The sequence below is a fragment of the Lonchura striata genome, chromosome 4 (assembly GCF_046129695.1).
Source record: "Lonchura striata isolate bLonStr1 chromosome 4, bLonStr1.mat, whole genome shotgun sequence".
In the NCBI taxonomy this organism is placed as follows: domain Eukaryota; kingdom Metazoa; phylum Chordata; class Aves; order Passeriformes; family Estrildidae; genus Lonchura; species Lonchura striata.
Window position 1 is genome coordinate 25,160,807 of NC_134606.1, and position 23,822 is coordinate 25,184,628.

The following is a 23,822-nucleotide window of genomic DNA, read 5'->3' on the forward strand; positions in this document are numbered from 1 at the left end:
TAGTACAGGTGATGATATTCACATTCTGATGCTTTCTGTGTCAGATTGAGTTACTCCCAATTATGTAACTAATGACAATTACATAGACTGTGTTTCTGACTCACAATGAGGGAAATAGTCCATGAAATGAAAAGACTTCCTCCTATCCCACAACACTTTTATTGAAATCCAGGTGCCTGTTAAATATTTTTTATGCTTTAAAGAGTATTACACAGTTGCCTGAGCAGGTGAGATGGAAAACTTATACAGGTTTTCTTATTATTTTTCTAAATATTAAGAATGATTGCTTCAAAAGTAATCCTTAAAGAACCAGTGATCTCTCTCATGGAAGACATTTCATTTTTATTGTAGGTGCTCCCTCTGAATTGGAAACTACATTTTCATGCTTGTGTATACAATGTGCTTTGTGCAATCTGTATTTTTAACCCTAATCTAAGACTTTACTGAAATGACCATATTTCTGGCTTGGCAAGAAATATGTCTGTTGTGCTTTTTGCTGAACTGCTTTTTAAAACAAGTGTATCAATGAATCATGATCTTTTATGTAGTCAGATTTTCTGAAATGCAAAAGAAAATTATAAGGATCAATTCCCTAAAATAAGTCTTTCTGGGAGGTAGTTTGGCTTAGAAACACGAACATTTTCTAAGATTTAATTTTAAAATCCATTAAAAATATTCAAACATACAAATAATATGCCAAATTGACAAGATCTGTTCTGTAATTTGCTATGAAAATAGTGTGAGTCATTATCCTGAAGTATTCTACTTGAACAATTTCTCTCCTTCCAATTATTTCTCAATTAAAGTAATTATTTTCTTAGATGTTTTGCATATTTCATTTTCTTTTATTCCCTATGGTACTACACCACACAACACATGTGTTGTAGCTTTTTGCTCTTTAAATTAAACCATTTTTTGGGGAGGAAGATACCAACAAAGGGCTGCTAAACAGATACCCAGGTTATTTTATGGCTTCAACATTTCTTAATATTTTAAAAGCTTTTATCAAAAATGGCAAACTGTAAAAAATAATGGTCCTTGAAGGTTAGATAATGCCTTCAGGCTTAACTGCTGGTGTTGATCCTGGATTAGGTAGTTTGAAAACAATTTTTGGTACAATGCCTATGGAAAGTCATTCTCTTTGCTGCAACAAGACCCCGCTATGGACCACTACAATGGGAGGACAGAGCACTGGCCCCACCTTCACTGCATTCCATTGTGCTTTCTTTGGGACTGCAATTAAACTTATGAATGAGCTGGTCAGATAGCAGACAACTATGGACTTTCACTGGTGCACCTGCACCATGAGAGGGTGATCACCAGAGCTCTTGCCTTCCTCAGCCAGTTTTTGGTGGCTCACTTAGTAGGTATCAAACCAAATAAGCTGTCACAGGTCTCCAGAACACCACAGGATGTGGGACAGAGAGGCATTAAGCTTTCCTCTCTTACAGTGGTCCCACGTGCCTGTTGGTGTTAAAGGGGACCAGAGAAGCTGGAGGAGAAAATCAAAGTCATGTAGAGCAGATATGCCCTCACAGCCCACCAGGGCAGGAAAGTGCCTTGTGAAGATCCCCATTAATTTAAACAGGATTACCTGAGGCAAGGGGGCATTGCCATATGGGCAAAAGAGCAAATCCGACATGACATGAGTACCAAGGGGTTTTGCTTCAACAGAATCCCATTCTCTGTTTGGGTCACTGAGCCATTAACACATGTGGGTTACCAAGGGCCTTCCCCTGGACAGTGCCTGGTCACTGCTGCTCCATGACAGGCAGCCTCGCAAGTTCAGCAAGGTGGGAATGCCACCCACACCAGACCCCTTCAACCTAGGAGGGCTTGCTCTGCAGTTCAAGCAGAGGTCTGAGATAAAGAGACACAGGGTGAAGAACTAGTACTTCATAATGTTTGATTTGGTCTTTTCTGTAAATGAAATTTAATGTGTAGACTACTAAAAATGGGAACATTGCATATATCATAAACCCAGGTGCTCACTAGGTCAAATATACTTGCTTCCCTGTGCCACTCCAGCCTTGTTTGTTTGCAGTAGAATGCTGCACTTAATTCCATACTCAAATACTCTGGCTTTCCTCAAGGAATAGGCAGGAAGCAGACTTTATCATCTCAGTGGTAATTCCTCCTAATACAGATACATAATTATGATATGCAGTGACCCACTACTCCACTGAAGAAATCTTTAGGCTTGACAGGCTTTTGTTTCAGATTTTACACAAGGTCTACATTTTAGAAATCGTAATCAATAAATTAACTTGCAAATTAAATCATTAATCATTGTGAATAATATATGTATCATCTATTAATCAGAGATTCAAATCTTACAAGTTTCTTTCAACGTGGATCAAAATAAATTCTGATGAAGGGCACTTACAAACATTCTGAAAAGTAGTATTAATCTGTGATTGCAACACTTAGCACATGAAAAAAATTAACTGTTACTGAAAAATGGAATTGGATGCAAGGATATAGTAATTGCTGCTTGGGCAGGTGTAAGGGATTCAGGAATAGTTACTGAAGTGAGAAATTAAAATATGACATACATAAAAAAATAAATGTCAGAAGTTATACTTCTTTGTGGAAAGGGAATAGTTTAATCATCTTTATTTAAAAATAAATCCAGTCAATAAAACCAGGTAGAAACTCTGAGTGGAAAATAATAAAATCTGCTATGGGAGTTAGGGAAGTCAAGCTGAAACATATTTCTTGTCATAACCCAAATACACTGCTAAAATTAACAAAATATTACTCATAGAAGATTCTCATTTCATTGTGATTATTCATTTATCATTGATGTTCACTATTTCATCAACAGTGAAATAATTACAAAAATATTGATATGTGCATCATGCTCAAAGGTCTTAAAAGTTTTGTCATTATTATAATTTGTCAACAAAGCAACTACACTTCAGACATAAACACAGGCTTTAGCAACAAGTGTGATATGTGAGTAGTGAGAAAGGCAATAATTTCAAGTAGTCATCTCTTTATGACATTGTGATTAGCTCACAATAAATAGAAATCGTCTTGTTGCCGTGAATTGTCTACTGAAGTGAATGGACAATTTCAGAATTTTCATTGTGAAAATGGAGAATTGATAGCAGGCAAAATGTTGATTCAGTTGCAGCTTCTTGGCATTAAAAGGACTATTTCATGCACTTTAGAGTCAGAAATATAAGATATCAAATTGTAATAAGAGATCTTCAATACAGAAGAAATTACTAAAGTCATGAAACACATGAAGAGCCTTCTCACACACTGGTTTTCTGTGGTGGGCAAAAGAGTTCTCCATAACAACACCAAAATGGGCTTGCAATTCTAGCATGTGTTCTACAACAGAAAAAAGTTCTTATTAAAGGGCAGGTGTTTGTACTGTTAATATGAGTTATAGCTTTATAACTTTAAAAGGAACTTTTAAATACATCCTTCCTTGCCTTGCAATCTTCAAAACTCAGTTCTTTTGGATTTATTATAATATAGTACTGCATAAACCTCACTTGGCTCTTATTTTATGATTTCCTCTTTCCCATCTCCTAAGCATTAAAGTTAAAAATATGTATTTGTAGCCTGGCAGAGAAAACAAACCCTCTTCCATGCTCAATTACTTAAATTGTCTTAATTGGAGTACCAATTAAATGATTAACTGATTTTTCTACAACATGCTAAAATGACACTTCTCAGAAGTGATCTATTGAGTCAGATTGTCTGCAGATTCAGGGAGTGCTGTATCTTTTGATGTTGAGCATACACTTCAGACACTTTCTTTGTAGCTGCAAGGAAGAGAAACTGTTGTTCTAAGGCAAAATAAGACATCGGCATACAAGGTAAGAAAGGGGGCAATGGTGAAGGGTTGCCTACTGTGTTGACAGCTGTGGGAATGCAAGAGATATAGCTAATTTTTTCTAAACTCTTTCATGTAGGAAAAAAAGTATCTGCAGAATCAGAAAATTGCTAGCATTGTAACAGTAATGATACTGATACTGCTGGAGAAGATACACTCCTTGATGCCAGACTTTCACATGCAATGTCACACACATGAAGTTCAAGGGGTCTGCTGTCTTTAAGATATTTGAAAGTTTTCCAGGAGTATTTGTTTTGTGACAAAGAAACCAATCAACAATCAAGGCAAAGATGACCTGTAGGTCACCATACCCTCCTTGAAGGTAGGAGTAGTATTTACATTCTTCCCATCCTCAGACTTTTGTTTTTCCATGACTCTCTCTAAAAATTTAGAAAGTATCTCTGTATTCCTTCCAGGTCATCTGGCCCTGTTTCCACCTTTTAATATTTGAGTTTAGTCAAGGCCAACTTATCTGTACAGACCTCCTGCCACCTTGGCTTGACCTGTTGTGTGCAGAGTTGGACTTTGCTTGAGGCTGGAGAAGAATATTTTTGAAAATCAACCAGATGCCCTGGACCTCTTTTCTCTCCAGAACCATCTACCAAGGGACTTTTTCAAGCCTTCCCCTCAGCTGCCTGGGGCTGTGAATGGAATTAGCACTGTATAGAGATCAGGGCCATTCTGCTCTCTTGCAGTCCAGGGATAATATCCAGTCTTTTGCCTTGTTCCCTCCTCTAAGGATCCTGAGCACCTCCATGTCATGGTCACCCAAGGTTTGCACATCACTATCCTGTTCATTCCTTTTGTAAGTATGAGCTGCAACAGAGCTGCATGAGCTCCTTGGCTTCTCTATCACTGTTGCTGTTCAGCTAAGGCACATCAGAACCACCCCAGGGGCCAGGTCCAATGGGAACTGCTCAGGGGTGGGGAGAAGGGGGTCTACAGAGGAATGCTGCAGCGGGACTTTCCTGAAACAATGGAGCATACATAAATGTATCTTTTACCTCAGTTTACCATTCCCAAGGCCTTTCTAATACAATGGGGCATACATGAATGTATCCTTTTCCTCAGTTTACCATTCCCAAGGCTTTTCTAAAACCTTCCTCCACGCTACCATGCCAGCATGACAGCAACATATCACCTCAGCCAGGAAACTGTCATCAATACACTTCAAAAGCCTCCTATATTTCCCTGAGATTTTGCAACTCTCTTTTTGGATTTTTTTTTCTTTTTAATACTGTGTCTAAGTGTGAGGTGTGAAGTTACCATTGGTAAATGGCAGAGTTGTCAGATGGATCTAGTCTTTGATATTCCAGGTGTCACCTGATCACTGGCTCATTGCTGGACACTTGTTCTCGTGTATTAATGCTGTCAGAACTCTTTCTCTTAAAAATAGAAGCACTGACCATTGTGTACAACCTACAGTAAAAACAGCTGAACTCTGCCTATAATGAAAATTGTAGCATGGTTGACTCTAAACTTCAACAACTGTCCTTTCTGAGAACACTAACCTATTTAGTGAGGTGTCTGTGGTAGAAAAGAATAACAGAAAGGCCTTTTGAAGGAAAATGTGTTCCATTAGAAAGGTTTAAGAGCACTATGTCAAACCACAACTTGAGGGCAATTTTAACTGCTGATTCTTACTACTTCCAACATTAAGTTGATTTGGGATGGGGGTGGGGGGGGGGAAGGGAGAGGAGTACAGGAGTTAAATATGTTGCTGTACAAAAAACAGTCATCTTCATAAAGCTGTCACATTCTTTGAATTTGTCACTCATGTCCAGCATTAACAAAAAATGATGCCAATCTTTGGAAAGTTGAAAAGACATTAAATTCCATCCTCTTAAAGAAGTTCTACCAGGGTCTCAAAAGATCTGCAAAGAACTTGAAAACAGAGTTTCTTTTCAATATTTAAAATGTTATGAATATTCATCTTTCACTTTTACTCTGACTCCTATACACCACAAAGGCCCAGGACAAAATGTTCAAAATCCAGACTGGATCTATTTAAATGGTTCTTTTCTCCCATATGATTTGTCAACTCTGCAAATATTACTAAGGCCCCTGTTTGCTTCTTATCCATACATAAAACACATTTTTGAAACTAAATCAGTATTCATTACAGTCTAATTTTTGAATTAAGATTTTCCTGAAAAAAATATACCATATTTTAGACCATTTTCTGCATTGCTGTTAATCCTTCAGCATTCCATAAATTACCTTAAGAAAGAACGCCTTCCACTAGACCAGGTTACTCAAAGTCCCATCCAACCTGGCTTTGAACACTTCCAGGGATGGGGCATCCAAAACTTCTTTGGCCAACTTCTGCCAGTTCCTCACCACCCTCAGAGTAAAACAATTCTTCCTAATAATCTAATTTAAATCTCATGTATTTTAGTTTAAAACCATTCCCCCTCTCCTATCACTATCGACCCATGTAAAACGTCCCTCTTCCTCTTTTTGATGAGCCCCCTTTAAGTATGGAAAGACCACAATGAGAGCTCCCTTCTCCAGGCTGAACAACCCAGCTCTCTCAGCCTGTCTTCACAGGACATGTCCCAGCCCTCTGAGCATCTTTATGGCCTCCTCTGGACTTGCTCTAACACATCTGTGTCTTTCCTGTGCTGAGGACCCCATACCTGGACACAGTACTGCAGGTGGGGTCGCCCTGATTCTTAAGATTTTCTAAAGCCTTCTGAGTTTACATTCTGTTAGAAAACTTTCCCATACATTTTCTGTGAACAACATATTGTTTTGCATTCCTTCGTGGAGGTGGAGGAAGTTGATGTAATGGTGGTTTGTCCAATGTCTTTGGAGAGGTGGCCCATTCACTCTCCAATCCACTGTCACCTTTGGAAAAGTATAAAAGTTGGAGTCAGAAAATAAACCTTCTTTTTTACCTTGCCATCACAGTGGCTCATGTTGTACTTTCTAGTGTCCTATAGCGACAGGTGGGGTCCCACAAAGGCAGAGCAAAGGGGGAGAATCACTGCCATTAAGTTGCTTTTGATGCAGACCCAGATGCCATTGGCGTTCTGGGCTGTGAGCGCACACTGATGGGTCATGGCCATATTTTCATCCATGAGAACCCCCCAGCCCTTCTCTGCAGGGCTGCTCTCAATGACATCTCTCAGTCTGGGACTTCCCCAACCCAGGTGCAACACATTGTACCTGGACTTGCTGAACCTCATGAGGCCCACCTCCCAAGTGTGTCCCTGTCCCCCTGAATGGCATCCCTTATTTCTACTGTGTCACCTGCACTTCTCAGCTTTGTGTCATTGGTAAACTTGCTGACGGTGTATGGATCTCATTTTCTGTGTCCATGATAAAGATATTGAAGAGCATCAATCCCAAAACTGAGCCCTGAGGGACACCTCTTGTCACCAGCCTCCACTTGGACATTGAGCCATTTACCACAATTCTTTGTCTGTGTCTACCCAGCCAATTCCTTACCCATCACAGTCCACATCTCAAATCCATGTCTCTCCAATTTGGACAGAAGAATGTCATGTTCTTCATCATCCTCATGAAGAACATTTATGTGGTTCTTGTGAGAACATATGACTTTACAGGAAAAGAAAGGATCATCCCAGAAAAATCCATAGCTTTTCCACTGAAAGATTTGGAATCAGAATGTTCATTTTGAAACAAAAAAAACAAACCCAAACCCACAACTTACTAACAGTATAGTTTTTTGTTCGTTCCTAAGTAAGCCTTGTTAGCCCATATGATCCCATTTGCTGTCTGGTAGGAGGTTTCTTATGCTCCACACCATTTGGTTGTTAGTGTATACCCAGCAGCAACATGTTTTATAACCTTCAGAAAATATGAAACATGTATACATGTATACATGAGGGTATTCTCATTATATAAATAGGAAATCTGTTAAACTCTCACCAAGATGAGGAATATTTTCTTTTCAATATATTGTTTGTTTCCTTTGGGAAATATTGTCTTTAATAAAAAAGCACCTTCATAGAGGCTGTAATGGGTTGTCTAAAAACAAGAAATGAAATACCCACACACAAATCCTAAGAGAAAAGACATGAAGGGAATTAAATATTTGTGCTGTCAAAGCATTAAAAACAAAAATACAAAATGTGCTATATTTAAATTAACTTTAATAAGAAGTACAAAAAGATAATGTTAAGCAATCTTTTGCATGTGGTTAATAAATATTCTTCAACAGCAAGCAGTGACACATTCAAACATAAATCCAGTAAATTCTTTTACATTTTAGAAAAGTAACAATTTTCCCAGTTAAAACAAGGTCACAAATTACAGAATATTATAATCTTCTTTAATTATTTATAACTATGAAACCTACTAAATAAGTAAACTGTCACCCAGATTTTATATGACATTGATGTTCAAGGTTAAGTATACTTACATTTATCATGCAGTTTCTTATTGTGCATATTTGATTGGTGTTTATTTTCAAAATTATTGATTTCATTCTTCCCATTCCCTTATTTTTTTAATATACTGGGAGTGCCTGTTTTCCAAGTCCTATACATTTTCACACCTAAGTGACTCACTAAAGTAGATTTGTCATACAATGCGTAAATGTTTTCTGACTCCAGCCCAACTGAGAATTTGCAAACCATGTATGAATCAGAGACCACTTTATTTTTACTATTTTTTTAATCAAGTATAACAACATCTAGTGTAATCACTTCCATTAAAATTAAAGTGCCTTCAAAAGTGACTATTTGGAGGGAAGAGGGAGGAGGGGTGCAGTTTAGGAACTGATTTTTTAACAGTTTATAGATACGGTGCATATGCATCCTAACAGATGTAAATTACTACATTGCATTCCGTGCTATTGCTAAGCTACAGTAGCCTATAAACTGATAAATTCAGCCAAGATGAACATCTAATAAAGAATATCAAAAGCAGCTGATCAAAGTAATATCTTGTTCCATTCACTATTTCCATCCATCCACCCATCCACCCATCCATCCATCCATCCATCCATCCATCCATCCATCCATCCATCCATCCATCCATCCTCAATGACATAGTTTGTTGGATAAAGTATAGGAAAGCAAATATAACACTTCAACCAGTTGAAGCTCACCCCCTTTAATATCAGATGAATGAAAGCACTCATTGCAATCATTAAAAACCTTGAATGCATAAAGACACACTCCTGAACACCTTATCAAGTAGAGTATTCACATTATGTAAGGAATTTAAAAGCAAAATAGAATTTTTAAATTATCCAACAATAAAAATATAATCATATATATTTATGTAGACTCCAACACTAGAGGAAGAGTATACATTATCTTGCATATTTTAAAGTATCCTCCAAATTCCTTTTTATTAGAGTTATCACCTCATCCTTACTTACAGCACTTTCACAATATTCTTAAAGGGCATTAATAAATATCAAGAAAAAAACAGACATTAAGTCCTGTATTCCAGTATGGTTGAAACTTTTTTTAAGGGCTTATTTTCATGGATTAAAAAATTGACAACCCATTTCCAAAGAAGAGCCCAGGTGCAGTTAGGTGTACTCCTCTTCTGTAAAAGTCCTTACTGAATTCACTGATAGAGATGAACATCATGAGGATGAAAATTAGTTCTATTTTAAATTCAGTGCAAAATTTGCCCTGATCTCCATCAGAGATGTCAAGCTCTCAAAATTTATCCTCTTCCAGTAAGATATAATCACAGACTCCAAAAACACGAGTCAAAAGATTCACCTAGAAAGACCTGAATCTAGAAAACTAAGTGGTTTAAAGTAGAGGGAAAGAAAACATTTTATGTGACTAACATATGCCAGGCATTGTGACAAAGTTTTGAACATTTAACTTCTACTACTAAAGACCTAAAGTCCCTCAGTGATACTCAGATGGCAGTAATTTATAATTGGATTTAGAAAATAATTAAAAGTTCTATTTTTTAGGGATTTTGGGTCATCTACTTAAATGAGGTGGAGGTTTCCTTGACTAAGGGAAAAAAAAAAAAAGAGATATTAAAGGGATGCAACTTGAACATTCTAAGAACATTCTAGCAGGAGTTTCACTGGTGCTAGGATGAGATGGAAGGAATCCTAACACTGCTTTATAAGGAACCATTCAGTACTCAGGGCTGAAGGGTGATCTGACTTTTACACTAATTCACATAATTATTTTAACTTTTAAATGTGTGTAAGATAAAAACTTTATATGTGACACGAAATTATACCACACTCAGAGAGTCTATTTAGGTATGTTTAGACATTTCTACAATTGTCAAACTGTGTTTTTTAAATTAAGCCATTTAACTTATTGGGTTTATTTTAAAATGTTTTCTTCCTCTACTTTAAAACTCATTGCATGACTTTATAAATTTTACCATTATGTGTCTGCACATAATCGGGCATAGATGATGATAGCTTCATATCCACACTGAAATAATCTTTCATGCCAGTTTGTTGGGAGTGGTTATGTTCAGCAGCATGGACTTCATCTGTTTTGTGAAGGCCAAGGCAAAACCTGTGCACAACTAAGCTTTCAGAATAGGAATGAGAGGTGTGGAGGATGAGTGCTGACTCTCTGTGCTTAAGTAAAAGCCATGCTTTTTAGAAAATAAAGTGTAGAATTAACAAAATTCTACTTAATTTCTAAAGCTTCTTTTCTCCTTCCACCCAAGATGTTCCAAACAGCAGAAGACACACAGTATTGCATGGTCTGTTTTCACAAAGCAGTCACTAGAGGCCTCTCGCTTTCAAAGGCACAACTCATGTCCCTCAAATTCAGGAGAATTATACAAGTATTTCCATTTCTTGTGCTCTAGAAGTTACTGTCCACAACTCACATGTGGCAGTGAAGGCTCAGAACTGAAGCTGAAACAAAAATACACATTACCTCCCTCAGCAACTTCCTCCTCAGTTATCTCACATTCCACTGCCATGGTAACAAAGCCATTTGTGTACTCTCTTTTCTCCTTTCCTCCCCCATACATCCCTACCTCCTCCCTGCTGCTTCTGGTTGATTTCATGCAGACAATTTTTGGTCTTTTTTTGAAAAGTCTCATCACTCTGTATGCTATCTGTAATCACTGGGAAGGGAAGGCTCCTGTTCAGTCACTAGATGCTCTTTTCTTTAACTATTCGGACAAATTGGCTCATTTTTAGAATAACGTTCAGTCGTATGAGTGGTCTGCCAAACTAAAGCTCATATCTCAGAATGCCTACCATAATATTTTTTAAAGATGCTCAACAATGCAGTAGTTACAAGTTGAATTAGCTCACATATGACAGGTGGAGGTAATTTAATTGGCCACAGCATAATTGAGAATTTTCTAAGCTACTCTTCTGTCATGAAGTCTCCAGCAGACAACTCTGGCTGATAAACTGTGCTGATCTCTACTCTTCATGCTGATTTATAAATTACTGTAAAATTAACTGACACATGCATCCAGAAGTATGTGCCCCAGTACTACACTGGAAGCCTGTTCGATAAACCTCATTTAGAATTACTGTAATTCCAATCTAACTTTACCACAGTGTTTTATCTTTCTTTTAATTTTATTAATTTCTTAAATAATAAAATATGACACGCTGACCCAAGAATAATAGGAGAAGTAGGTTAGATTAATATGCCAACCAAGAAATTCACTGCCAGATTCCATGTGCAAGTCCTTGATAGAAAAGTGACTTCCGTTTTCTCACTCATACTTCCCTTTAAGTATTTATGACCTGCAAGATTTACTCAAATTATAGGAAACCTCTACATATTTGGCACATAGATTTTTTGACATTAGATTTAAAATAAGACACAGATTTTATACCAAATGAAATGACACAGATTCCTTCTAAATGAAAGTAAGGCCTAACTCTTGTATTCTGGTATTCCTTGCACAACACTCCCATTCACTTAAATCTTTACATTTATATTCACTTATCTAGTTCGTAGTCTTACAAATGTGCAACTTATGTGTACCCAGTTGGGCCACTGTAAATGTTTCAGCAGTGAAACAGTAAAGCATACTCCTCCTTCCCATAGAAGATTGATTTAATGTAGACCAATTAACTAAATTTTCTAGAGCATGCCCATTTAAAAACTGCTGATGCCCACAATAACTGCTTGTGTATATTTGAATATTTTTCACTGAGTTTATATGATATGCCTACTTTTCGATATAAGTGGGCAATAAATGTAACTTTACCATGTGATAAACACCTGTTTTTTCTAATGACTCAAGCAAGTGTAGCGAAAATGGTCAGTGAATGAAAAAATAGTTGTACCAAATAAAAGTGGCAGCAGCAGGGCTGACTAACATGAGACAGTGTTGGGCTTCTTGTGCAAACTGAAGAAATGCATTTGCATGGAGCTCTGAGTTACCCAGATGGTATTTTCCAGAGAAGTCTTGTTGGAGAAGATTTTACCATTAGAAGCCTTTGAGGAGGTCCCATTCTTGGATAAGGATGCAAAACCCTTCATTATCAGGTAATTCAACATGACTGAGTACACTCATATTTGGCATGGGGAGACTTCTGACTATACAGTGTCGTGCATGGAGAAATACACAACAGTTTCAACACTGTGAAGGGTTTGAGTCTGTGGGATGTAGCCAAGGGTGAAACACAAACCTCTGTTTCTCACACCCCAGTCTGGTGAGGTTTGGAGAGTCCCTAGATCTTGCTGATAAGAGCAGAAGGTAAGAACTCTCACTGGGTCACAGGAAGGAGACCTCAGCCACAGAAAACATAACTGAGCTATTCAAGTTCAAGAGCATTTTAGCAGGGGCCTCCATTAAACTATACAGTCAGAGCCCTTTGCCAAAAACAGCTAAAAGGGGAGGGATTTTTCTACAGTCCTAATATTTACAATTATTTGTACATATGTACATATTTATATATTTATTCATAGCTGGACAACATGATGTTGAAGGGAAAATTTTTAATTTACAAATGAAACATTTTAAAAATGTATGCTTATAGCATGAAAAAACCCTTTTTTTTATTGCTTGCCTTCTAGCTGTTTGTTCATAATCACACTATTGCACACATCTCCATGTTACATGGAAGATCTACATTTAAATATAAATATATATGAAAATAAGGATATTTTTATTTTAATGTTCTGAGTAAAGTGCTCATTTTTAAGCTACTGTTGATGAGAAAGGTTTAGTCTGACAGTTTAATTAGAGGGAATTCAAGGGATACACGCCTTGTCCATGCTTCTCCCTTTCTTTTATAACCTACTAAATGTCTTTATTATAGTGATGTCCACTCTGTCTTAACTATTAATTCTATTTATAATATGCATTTGTGACCTTGGCATCTATACTGTCACACAAAGTACAAAACAGAATCACATCAAAAGCAAAGAAAAAGCAAGAAAATAAAACAGCAAAAGAAAGCAGTGTTTCTCTTTGTCGTTTTTAGCACACTTTCATGTCTTAAGATACTCTTTTATTTGATTTTAGAAATATTTGTACAACTTTTTTTAAACTCCGAACATACCTATTTTATGCACTATACTCAAGTTACTGTACAAAACTGCAATAAATGACACTATACGACTACATATGTCTCTACTAGAAGACATCATCATAAAGGTGTATCTTTTTTAAAGGTCAACTAATAACTGCTAATGTATGTGTGAATCAAAATATTTTTGTTTGGCCAAGTATACTAAAATCTAAATACAGTACACAATTATTATATATGCTATGAGTTACCAGGCCTTTAGGGGCATAAAGAATCTTTGCAAAGGCTCAGAAGAAAAACAATTGTACTGATAGTATTAAATGTTCTTATAAAATTGCCAATGGCAGATCCAATTTTGTTATATTTGTGTATATGAAATACAGTTGATGCCTACTGATGATGCATGACCTTTTATTAAAAAAATAACATTCAAATCTTAGCAAAATCATTTCTAGTATACAAAGTTGTTGTAAAGTTATGTCAGCGAAATGTAAAGTTGCAATTTACAAAAGCAGTAGTAAATTTTATTATATGGACATATTCCTGAACTTAAATCATGATTCTTGTTTCCCTTGAAAACAGTGCTTCCTGGGACAAATACAGGTAAATATTGTAAGGGCAGGCTTTAGGAAAACATTAAGCAAAGAAAAAAAAATATTATATTACTGATAAACTTAACCTGAAAAATTTCTGAGTCTATAAACCTGAAAATAATTCAGTTAAGAACAAAATCAAAAATAATAATTTAAAAAATCCAGCTTTGCTGAACCAGACAAACCAGCTTAGTAATATCAAATAAATAAAAGAGTGAAAAAATAAGTATCTCACTAGCAGAAGTTGGTTGATATTAAATTTGATTTACCCCTTTCCCTGAAATCAATTAGATTAATTTATTAACAGCTTCAAAGAGGACAGAAGTAAGAAACTTGTGGCTTTTGCCATACAGTAGTGTTTACTACCTCTTCAATCTAACTTGTATCCAGAATATTTGTGAAGAGCAGAACTGTACGACCTCCATACTCTGTTATGTACATGGGTACTGCTATTATATGAAATAATTACACCTTTTTAAAAAAATCACTTTTTTAAATGACAGTTTCTTTCACTAAAGTAGAATTAGTTACTTTATAGAAAAATATTTTAACTTTAAATTAAAAAAATACTGCTCCTAAATAATTATGTAGGATCACATCTTCATCTCATTGTACGGAGAGAATATAATTCTGTATATTTGAATCCTAGTTTAACAGAAGTCCCCTGGGTTTAATTTTAAAGAGCTGGCTGTATTTGCCATGGGTGCTATCTGTTTACAGACCCATGAATTAACACTGTGTCCCTCCTTTGGAGACACACAGACAAGACATTTATATACACACTGTACAGAATGGTTCACAGATTAGCAGTTATTAGTCGGACTGTACATAGCGAACAACCTATCTGATTAGAATGATGCTTGAAGTCCTCGGTGCAAGTCAGCTTTTAGGTTGATGGTGCAAAGCCAAGTAAGACAGGCTCCCTGTTTAAATATGTAGCCCAATACACTAAATTAAAAGTACCAAATAAGACTGGAAACACTATTCTAGACATTCTGTCAATTTTGCTAACGCTGTTGAATGTCTTCTTTGCTTCTTGTGGCTTGGCTTCTGGTTTTGCCTTGTTGGGTTCTGCAGTTGTAGCACTCTTGGAGATGGTTGGTAGCACTGAGTCCTTGGTAATATTTGGAGCATAGTTGGCAACAGCCACTGCATAGGCATTGTTTTTCTTAATGACAGATGCTTTTTCTTTTTTCTATTGGAAGACAGCAGGAAGTTAAATATTTCATGTGTATTTGCCAGAATAGACTTAATAAAACATCATTTCAAAAGTAAAAGAAACAAGTGAGCACATTAAAAAAATACCATGACAATAAATTCAGATATAAAGAAAGACATTTTCAGTCTATTCAAAAAGGTTGAGGTGACATAAGATTGCTCTTCCACCATCAAATGCCCTACTGAAGTATGTGAGGAAGTCTCTGTTACTGTGATTGTAAGCATAACTGGAGAAGAGTTGGCCTTTCTGTAGTGGCTCTGCATCTGTCTCCTTACAACAGAATTGCAAGTTCTTTACAATGTTTTCTGTGAAGATTACCTGTCATCATAGTAAAATTAAAATTAGGCCACCTTTCTCACATAAAAATAGCATGACTATTATTTGGGCATGTATAACATACCACTAATAAATAAATAAATATGGGTATACATTTTTTAGAGACTCTGGAGAAATGTGTTTACACATATATATGCATACATAGACACACACAGGAAGAGATTTCAATTAAGTGAGAGAAGGAATCCAGATTGATAGTTTTAGAACTGAGCTGAGATTTAGCCCTAGAACTATTTCTGGTTTTCATAAATTATTGGTTAAAAATGCATAACAAAGATTATAACAGGACTAAGAACCTAAAAACTAGCAGAAGATAAGGAGAGTGGGATGGAATTAATTTAATGAAGCTCAGAAAAGGGCAGTTTAAGTCCTGCACCTGGGGAGGAATACGCGATGCACCAGTGCAAGTTGAGGCTAATGAGTTAGAAAGAAGCTTTGGAGAAAAAGCCCAGGGGCCCTGGTGGCCACCAAGTTGAACACAAGCCAGCAGTGAGCCCTTGCAGAAGCAAAGGCCCACAGCCTCCTGGGCTGCATCACAGAGGGTTGCCAGCAAACCAAGGGAAGTGATCATTCCCCTTGATTCAGCTCTGGTGAGGCCCATCCAGGAGTGCTGGATCCAGCTTTGGGCTTCCCAGTTCAAGAGAGACATGGACATAAAGAAACTAGCCTAGTGAAGGACAACAGAGATGATTTAAAGCCTGAAGCATCTGAAATACAAAAGGCCAAGAGAGCTGGGGCTGTTCAGCCTGGAAAAGAGAAAGCTCAGGGGAGTCTTGTCAATGTAAGTACCTGAGAATAAAGATTAGACTTTGCCCAGTGAACTCTAGTTGAAGGACAAGAGGCAATGAGCACAAAATGAAATACAGAATATTCCACTTAAGTTCTAAAAACCCTCAAATTTTTACTATGAGCATGACCTAGCAGTGGCACAGGTTACCTAGAGAGGTTGTGGAATCTTCATCTTCAAAGATATTAAAAAAATATCTAGACAATGACCCTGAGCAACCATCCCTAGCTGATCCTGCTTGCACTAGGGGAGATAAATTTAATGATCTCCAGAGGTCAGTTCCAACTTCACCTGTTCTGTGTTGTTATGGGATTGTGTATCTTTCAAAGGGCTAAAGTTCAACCAGGGGCAGTTCACTGGAAAATTCATGTGTACACATAGGCACAGGGATGTGAAGAGAATGAATACAGGCTTTGGGTTTCAGACCAATGCATAGGTTCACACACTAGTTCTGTAATAATATTGTAATGCTGTAAATTCATCCAATGCATTGCAGCAATCCCGGACTTAGGAATTTCTAATAACCTACAAGAAAGAAGGGAAGGCAGTTTCTCAGGAGGCAATATATATTATTTACATATATATACCTATATGTCATTTATATGTAAAACAATACAATAATACAATGTAATTGAAAATATATGTATGTAATTTAGAGACAAGCAAATAAACATTATATTTAGTTTGTCTCTTCCACAAAATACAGAATTAAGCAGTTGAAAAATAGTTAACTTATGGCTCATATAAGAAATCATCAGTTGTTGTATTGGTTGGTTTTGATTTGTAATCTGATGGAAGTGACACAAGTAAGGGAATTCTTGTGACATTTTTCATATAGGTGCATTTCAATATTTTACTTCCACTGGGAGGCATCTATTCCATTTGCAATTTTGGTTTTAAATTACATCCAATTTGATATTTATCTGAGCCATATAAAAATCTTGCTGAGATCTTCATGGTTAGATGTTGTGCCTAAAATACCTCATCTTAGGAGATGGAGTCACATAAAAAGAGAATCTGGGAATCATTTGGGAATACAGCATTGTTCCTTATTGACTGGAGTGTGAAAAATATTTGATTAAATATGTAGCTTTTTCCTGCACCTTCTTTCCTGTGAGGCAAATTCCATGTCAACAGCACTTTGACAAGAATTTCCATATAATGTGAACACAGACAACTGTCACTGAGGAAAGATATTTCATTTTAATTAGTGAAGAGTAAGCTTGGCTTTAGGTGTACAGATGCCTTCAGCTAAAAAAAAAAGAGCAAATTACCAAATCAAATTATGAGACGAAAACTTTAATTCATCTATAAGTCCTTCCTTTCAGACACAATTAGTGTGTTTTTAAAAGGTATCTGTAATACCATTAGTGAGACCTGTATAATAAAGCTGAACGATATTTTTGTATGAGAAACTATGTTAAAAGCTTATCTTTTTGTTAAGTCAGTTTGAAGAAAGAACTGGACACATGGATGGTATATAAATCTTAGAACATAATGGATGCAATTGTCACTCCTAGGGAAGGAATACTGCCAAGATGTTGAACAGTTGCCACTCCTTAGATCATGAGACAACACTGTTGTACTTTATAGGAATAACCAAAGGATGATGAGAGAGTTTATAAGGGCTCGCTAGATTATTAAAATTATAACTGCCATTATTGTAATAATTGCAATAACTGGCACACAGGGCAATGTGCCAGTCTGAAAAACTTCACTTATGATATTCTGATAAACTTGCCCTGATTTACCTCTAGCAGGAGGTAACAGATCCTGAAGTTATGGATAGCTCATACCCTTCCAGAAGTCACAGGGAATTCTGAAGAATGAACATTTCTTCTAATTCTCCTTTGCTATTGACTGAACATTTTGCTTCTTTATGCATTCAAAATGATGACAAATCAGTTAATAAAACCTGCTTCACATTTACTATAATCATTTAGGAAATAAAATTCTATCCTATTTTAAGAAGGATCACAGAAATCTGTGTATTTTTCAGAAGAAATCTGTTTTCATTGGTAAAATCAAGGACTGAGATAGGAAAAAAGGATAAAATACATTAAGTCAGTCAAAATGAGTGAACTTTAATAATTGTTCTGTATTATTTCAATTCTAAACTGCAAATACGCAAATTTAGGTGTGTCACTAGCTCATTCTGTTTGTGAAGTGAGAAATTCTATCAGGTTAAAACTTATTTATTCCACCATGACTACACCACTTATAAAGACCAGAAAATTAAGGCATATCTGTGTTTCCATGTACTCACAGCATCAATGCATCAGAGGTGAAGAATTCTGTATATCTGCTATCTAAAGTGGTTTTAAAATTTATGTCTAGCTATCATTAGGAATAAGTTTCAAAATACTGGAAATGTTCAGATATTCTAGATTTTGTTATTCATAGTACTTACATATATGGATATTAATTTGTTTTTCTAAACCTTACATACTATGAAAATTAATATGCATTATATATTTCTGTAATTTTTTTATTTCCAATTCAATTGAATTTAAGAATATAAAAAGTGATCAACCAATATAATCTGGATTAAATTTTATGAATAACCAGATAAACAGTTGTATCTGAGGAGTCAAAAAACACGTTCCCCAAACAAATAAAAGTAACACTATTGATAACTAAAACTGGATTAGTAAAATCAAATGAGATTAGCTACATAAGGGCAGATAAATTCCTGTTCAGGACAGAAAATACATTCTACATTATTTTGATTTAAAGCTTTTATATATATATATAGCAAAATATCATAACAATATATTAGAGCTGGTTTAAGTAATTGACTCAAAATGGGACTATTTCCTTAAGACTTACCTTATCATTCACTACACTTTTTCCATCCCAGGCCCATCCTCGTTTTGTGAAATAATTCACAGTTGCAAATTCAATTAATGCAGAGAATACAAATGCATAACAAACAGCAATAAACCAATCCATAGCTGTTGCATATGCTACTTTGGGGAGTGAATTCCGAGCACTGATGCTTAGTGTTGTCATTGTCAAGACAGTTGTTACTCCTGCAAGGGACACAAAACCAGAACATCAACAATTTCACTTTGATTTTGAATGTTAGAAAAAATAAAACAAAACATATTATTACATGCTTTTGAAACACAATGATTTTTTTTTTATATGTTGTGACAAACATTGCTAGAATTGTATTAAATGTTGTATCTGGATTTTCCTTTGAAGTAAATTCAGTTCAATTTCTTGTCTAAACTTCCTTTTTTTATGAGCTGATGATTTTACTTATAGAAAATATTTTTTTTAACCTATCAGGGCAGGATAGGTTATTGTAAGGGAAAAAATTAATTATTTCTTCATAGATTCATAGTATTTAACAACATTAGAGTAATAATTATTAATAGGTTAATGTTTGGTAGCTGGCTTCTCTGCAATGGCTGCAAGTTTGGCACCCATATTTACTGAAATTACCACACAAATAGACTTTTGTTATTTTTTTTTTTTTTTACAGATGCTGTCTTACTAACCATTCAGTGACATACTCGAAGACATAAACAGGGAAAGTTCTCTTTCAGGTAACATGGATTGTATTCCAGAACAGCATTGATTTTGAAATGACAGATTATTGTAACTGTATTACGTGTCAGAAAACAAGAGTTGGTGATACAGGAAGGCTGTACACTCAACGTGGCAGCTACTAAAAGAACTCTGCAGTACTTTTTACATAATGACGACCTAGTGAAAAAAAAAAACAAAATCCCTCCCAAAAGAATCAGGAAGAGGATACATGGGAGGAAAGGAAGAGAAGAACTTGAGTCTGAGTCAGATTTAGCAAGCAGAAATTCCACAGCCATAAATACAGTCTTCATTCCTTAAGTAAATCACTTCTCCCACCTCAAGCTGAATCACACTTAGACAAACTAAACTATTCCCTTTGTGGCACACCATTAAGTACATCTGCAGAATTAAAGGCAACACAAAGTGATATACTCGGCACAGATCAGCAAACCTACACTTCACTATGACAGGCAAAGGAGATGCCATGGAAGAAATATTAGTAACAGCACATCACAGCTTCAACAAATACACACTCATAAAATTGGTGTAGGAGGCTTCCCAAGAGAAAGTAAAGTCACTCTCCCTAAGCCAGATCTTGTGCTGTCAGCAATCTGTCTGTCACCTGGGTCCTGGAGGATCAACATAGCTCTGATTTTCCTTCTGTTACAAGAGAAGAAACAATTTTTACCATTGTGTGAAAGAGAAGAGAGGCAACAATTGCATCTACTCCTCAGACTTCACAATTTTCATTCCTCCAGTAAAGATTCTCCATCTCTCAAAGTGCCAAAAAGGGTGACAGAGCAAAGCTAAGTGGACTCAGCCTCAGTGCTTTCAAAGGTCTGTGCAGCAGGGAAAACAATGCTCAGAAGCATCCTGCTGAGTCATACAGTATTGAGACACCTCAGCAAACATAAATCTCTAATTGCTGTTTTTCAGCCTCCATATATTAACTTATGGAGAAGTGGATTTGGCCTGGAATCAGCCATGACACTGTTGCCATCTACTAGCCTATGCAAAGAAAAGGAAGCAGCTATCATACGGTACAGTATGAAAATCTGTAGACAAAATATATTTCGTAAAGAACTTAGTTTCTCCCAACACTTACAGAACATATGGCTTAATTATTTTCAGCACCTCAGGGAAAAGACAGCCTATTTTACGTTTAAAATTATCACATGTAAATTTTAACACTGGTCCTGAGCTGCAGATAAATCATTATAATTATACAGAGGTATTAGTTAAGTAAATGTTTCAGTAAAGTGAACGAATCAGTGAAGTGAATATAAGGTGACCTTATCCACATGTAAATATATACAGTTGCTAAGGTACTGCTCAATTTAAATCCCACTTTATAGAGTAAATTAATCTTCTGGAAACCACATTGACTTCTTCAGAAATCTGATTTAAGATTTAGTGCTGACCTTTCCTAGTCCCAGTTAAAACATTGTGAATTTATATCTTGTTACCACATGCTACCGCTTGACAATTTCTCTAAAAAGTTCAGCAAGTTACACCACTTTGTGACACAAATGCTAATCAAGCAGCACACTGTCAGACCATTGTCAACACACTTTCATTTATTCCTTCACTCTATAAACTGAATGATGTTCAAGCAACCATAGTCATTTACCCTGAATTGAATGGGAAAAAATTGGACATTATAGTTAATTTGAAAAATCAGTTTTATTAAGTCTTTTTATGAAAAAGGCCTGAATGGAAATGACCTGCCCCTTTGCCGCTGCTAAACCTGAGAGGACTGAAAAGTTATTAATGTGGAAGAACATGATCAACTTGTAAAAACAAGACTCATTTATTTCACAAAGATTTAACTTAAAACCCCACAAAACCAATACACTGATAAGAATAAAACTGTTCCTCATTGCTTATCTATTTCATAACACCAGTGAACTAAAATTGATGTAAAAATCAGTGAGTAGATTGTAGCCCCTACAATGAAGTGGTCAAAAAACATTTAAAAGGCTATGTAAAGACTGCATGATATCTCACTATGATGTAGAAAAAAACATTTGCATACAGGGTAAGAACTCTCTTCTATAACTCAACACCCAGCAGATGTGGCAACTGAACTGATAATTGATGCCAGACAAAACAGTCACGTATTATTTTGTAAGGGGCCATAAGCAGTCACCAGTTTGTTTTTGAAAAAGACCCAAAAAATAAACCATCCAACCATCTTCTTTCTCCAAAGACCATGCATTTTTTACTTAACAGTAAACATCTTTACAAGGTTTGTTCTCATCAGTGCATGCCTACAAATCTAAATATCTTATATCACTGAAGATTTATCCATTATAACCAAGAGTGGAGCTATTTGAATGCCTGGGATTTTTTTTTTAATGGTTCTGATTTTGAAACAGCATTTGCTTACTGGAGAGAGAAAATTCATCTCCATAGCTGCAAATTCAACATATTTCACCAGCACTATGCTCATATCTCTGGAAAATACCAGATCTGTTATGCATATAACAGTGAAAGAGGTAACCCGAAAAACTAGAAATATCTAACTAGAAACAGAGAGTGGAAATTGTAGGAGTTAACACATAAATATTAAAGTTAAAATCTGTCAAGATGACTCCTTTATGCCCACATTTATTAGTTACACATAATGGTTGAAGAAGAACATGTCACAAAAAGATTGATACATCACTTTTTTTTTCAATTTGGGAAATTAATTTCATTGTAATATTTTTTTAACAGAATTGCAAATGTGTTTTGGTAATTAAATATCCCAACCTGGTCCAAAACCCAGAGAGATTCATAAATACAAATAACAGCAGAAAGAAAAGATTGCTGATCATTTCAGAGATACAGATTACCACTTCATTTTATCACTCTAAGACCAAATAGATAAAAGTGTAAACAAAAGTTTAAAAATTCTGTATGTTGAATGATATTAAAGCACTGCACCATAACATTTTGCTACAGGATATGTTGTTTGCTTTTATTTAGTCAATGTATATGTATTAGCAGAGAATGCAATACAAAAGGAATGTACCACAATTTTGCTCAAACACCAGCAGGTAAATCTGAACAACCATTGAGAGAAAGATTATAGAAAATAGCTCTGTCTACCATTTTCACTAAAAGAACAACACAAACCAGCATTTTTAAATAGCTTGGAAGGCAAGAACCATAACAAAATCTATTTCCAGAAAAGTTGAATTTAATCAGTCGAGTAAGCTCCGTATCCATATGGTGAAGTTGGTACCATGCTGCTTCACTGTATCAATTCTAAGCAACGAAACACAGTTTCCCATTAAGCAACGCACAAGCTTATTCCCAAAGCCAAACAGTGAGTGCTATTTACCCCAGCTCCAGGAAAAGTTGCATGCAATTATGCCACCCCTGGAATAGGAACTATGTCTTCACACACAACTCAGTTGAGGAGGGATACTGTTTTGTTTGCAGGCAGCTCAGTCTCTTACTCAGGGCTAGTTTTCCACTACCCACTGCCTATCACTATATTATTATATCTACATTTATCTTGACATTTTTTACATTTACATATTTTCTTATATCTATTTAGAAATTCCCAATTAAGAAATTATAAACAGAAGTGTGTGAGTGGTGGGATATCTCTAAAGGCACAAAAGATAATCTGCAGCATGCGGGAGGAGAGAAGAATAAAGACAATTTATTTTTTTTTCAGTGAAATGGGAAAATGTACTTTGTATTTATAGAATTGTTCAAAAGGGCAGGTCTCTATTACTCAATTCCCATGTAAAAATAACCAGAGAACAAACTGGAACATTTCTTGGGTTCCTAGTGTCACGATTAAAAAGTTACTTTGGGTTTGCACGGCAAAGTTTTGGTAGTGGAGGGCTGCAGCAGTGGCTTCTCCTGGTGAGAAGTTCCAGGAGCTTCCCCCATGCCTGAGAGATCCAAAGCCAGCCAGCTCCAAGAGGGACCCACCACTGTTGGCCAAGGCAAAGCCCCAAGGGCAACACTGGCAATGTCTCTGGGATGGCATATTTAAGATGGAGAAAAAATTATATTGAGCAGAAGCAACTGCAGGTAGAGAAGACAAGTGAGAATATGCGACAGAAACA

At 36.0% G+C, this 23,822-nt stretch overlaps 1 protein-coding gene across 3 annotated transcripts in view; it reads right to left on the reverse strand.

Annotated features, from left to right (window-relative positions):
- Positions 1 to 7,954: 7,954 nt before the first annotated feature.
- Positions 7,955 to 23,822, reverse strand: part of GABRA2 (gamma-aminobutyric acid type A receptor subunit alpha2) — a 63,520-nt gene continuing 47,652 nt past the window's right edge. For 2 of the 3 annotated variants that reach the window (XM_021524958.2, XM_021525032.2), the window contains exons 9-10: positions 19,045 to 19,247; positions 7,955 to 15,068 (exon numbers count right to left, since the gene is read on the reverse strand). In XM_021524958.2, the coding sequence (XP_021380633.1) occupies positions 14,760 to 15,068; positions 19,045 to 19,247 (512 nt within the window). In that variant the 3' untranslated portion in view covers positions 7,955 to 14,759. Of the gene's footprint in view, positions 15,411 to 19,044; positions 19,248 to 23,822 lie in introns of all 3 variants that reach the window. The other variant, XM_077782831.1, reaches the window with a different exon arrangement.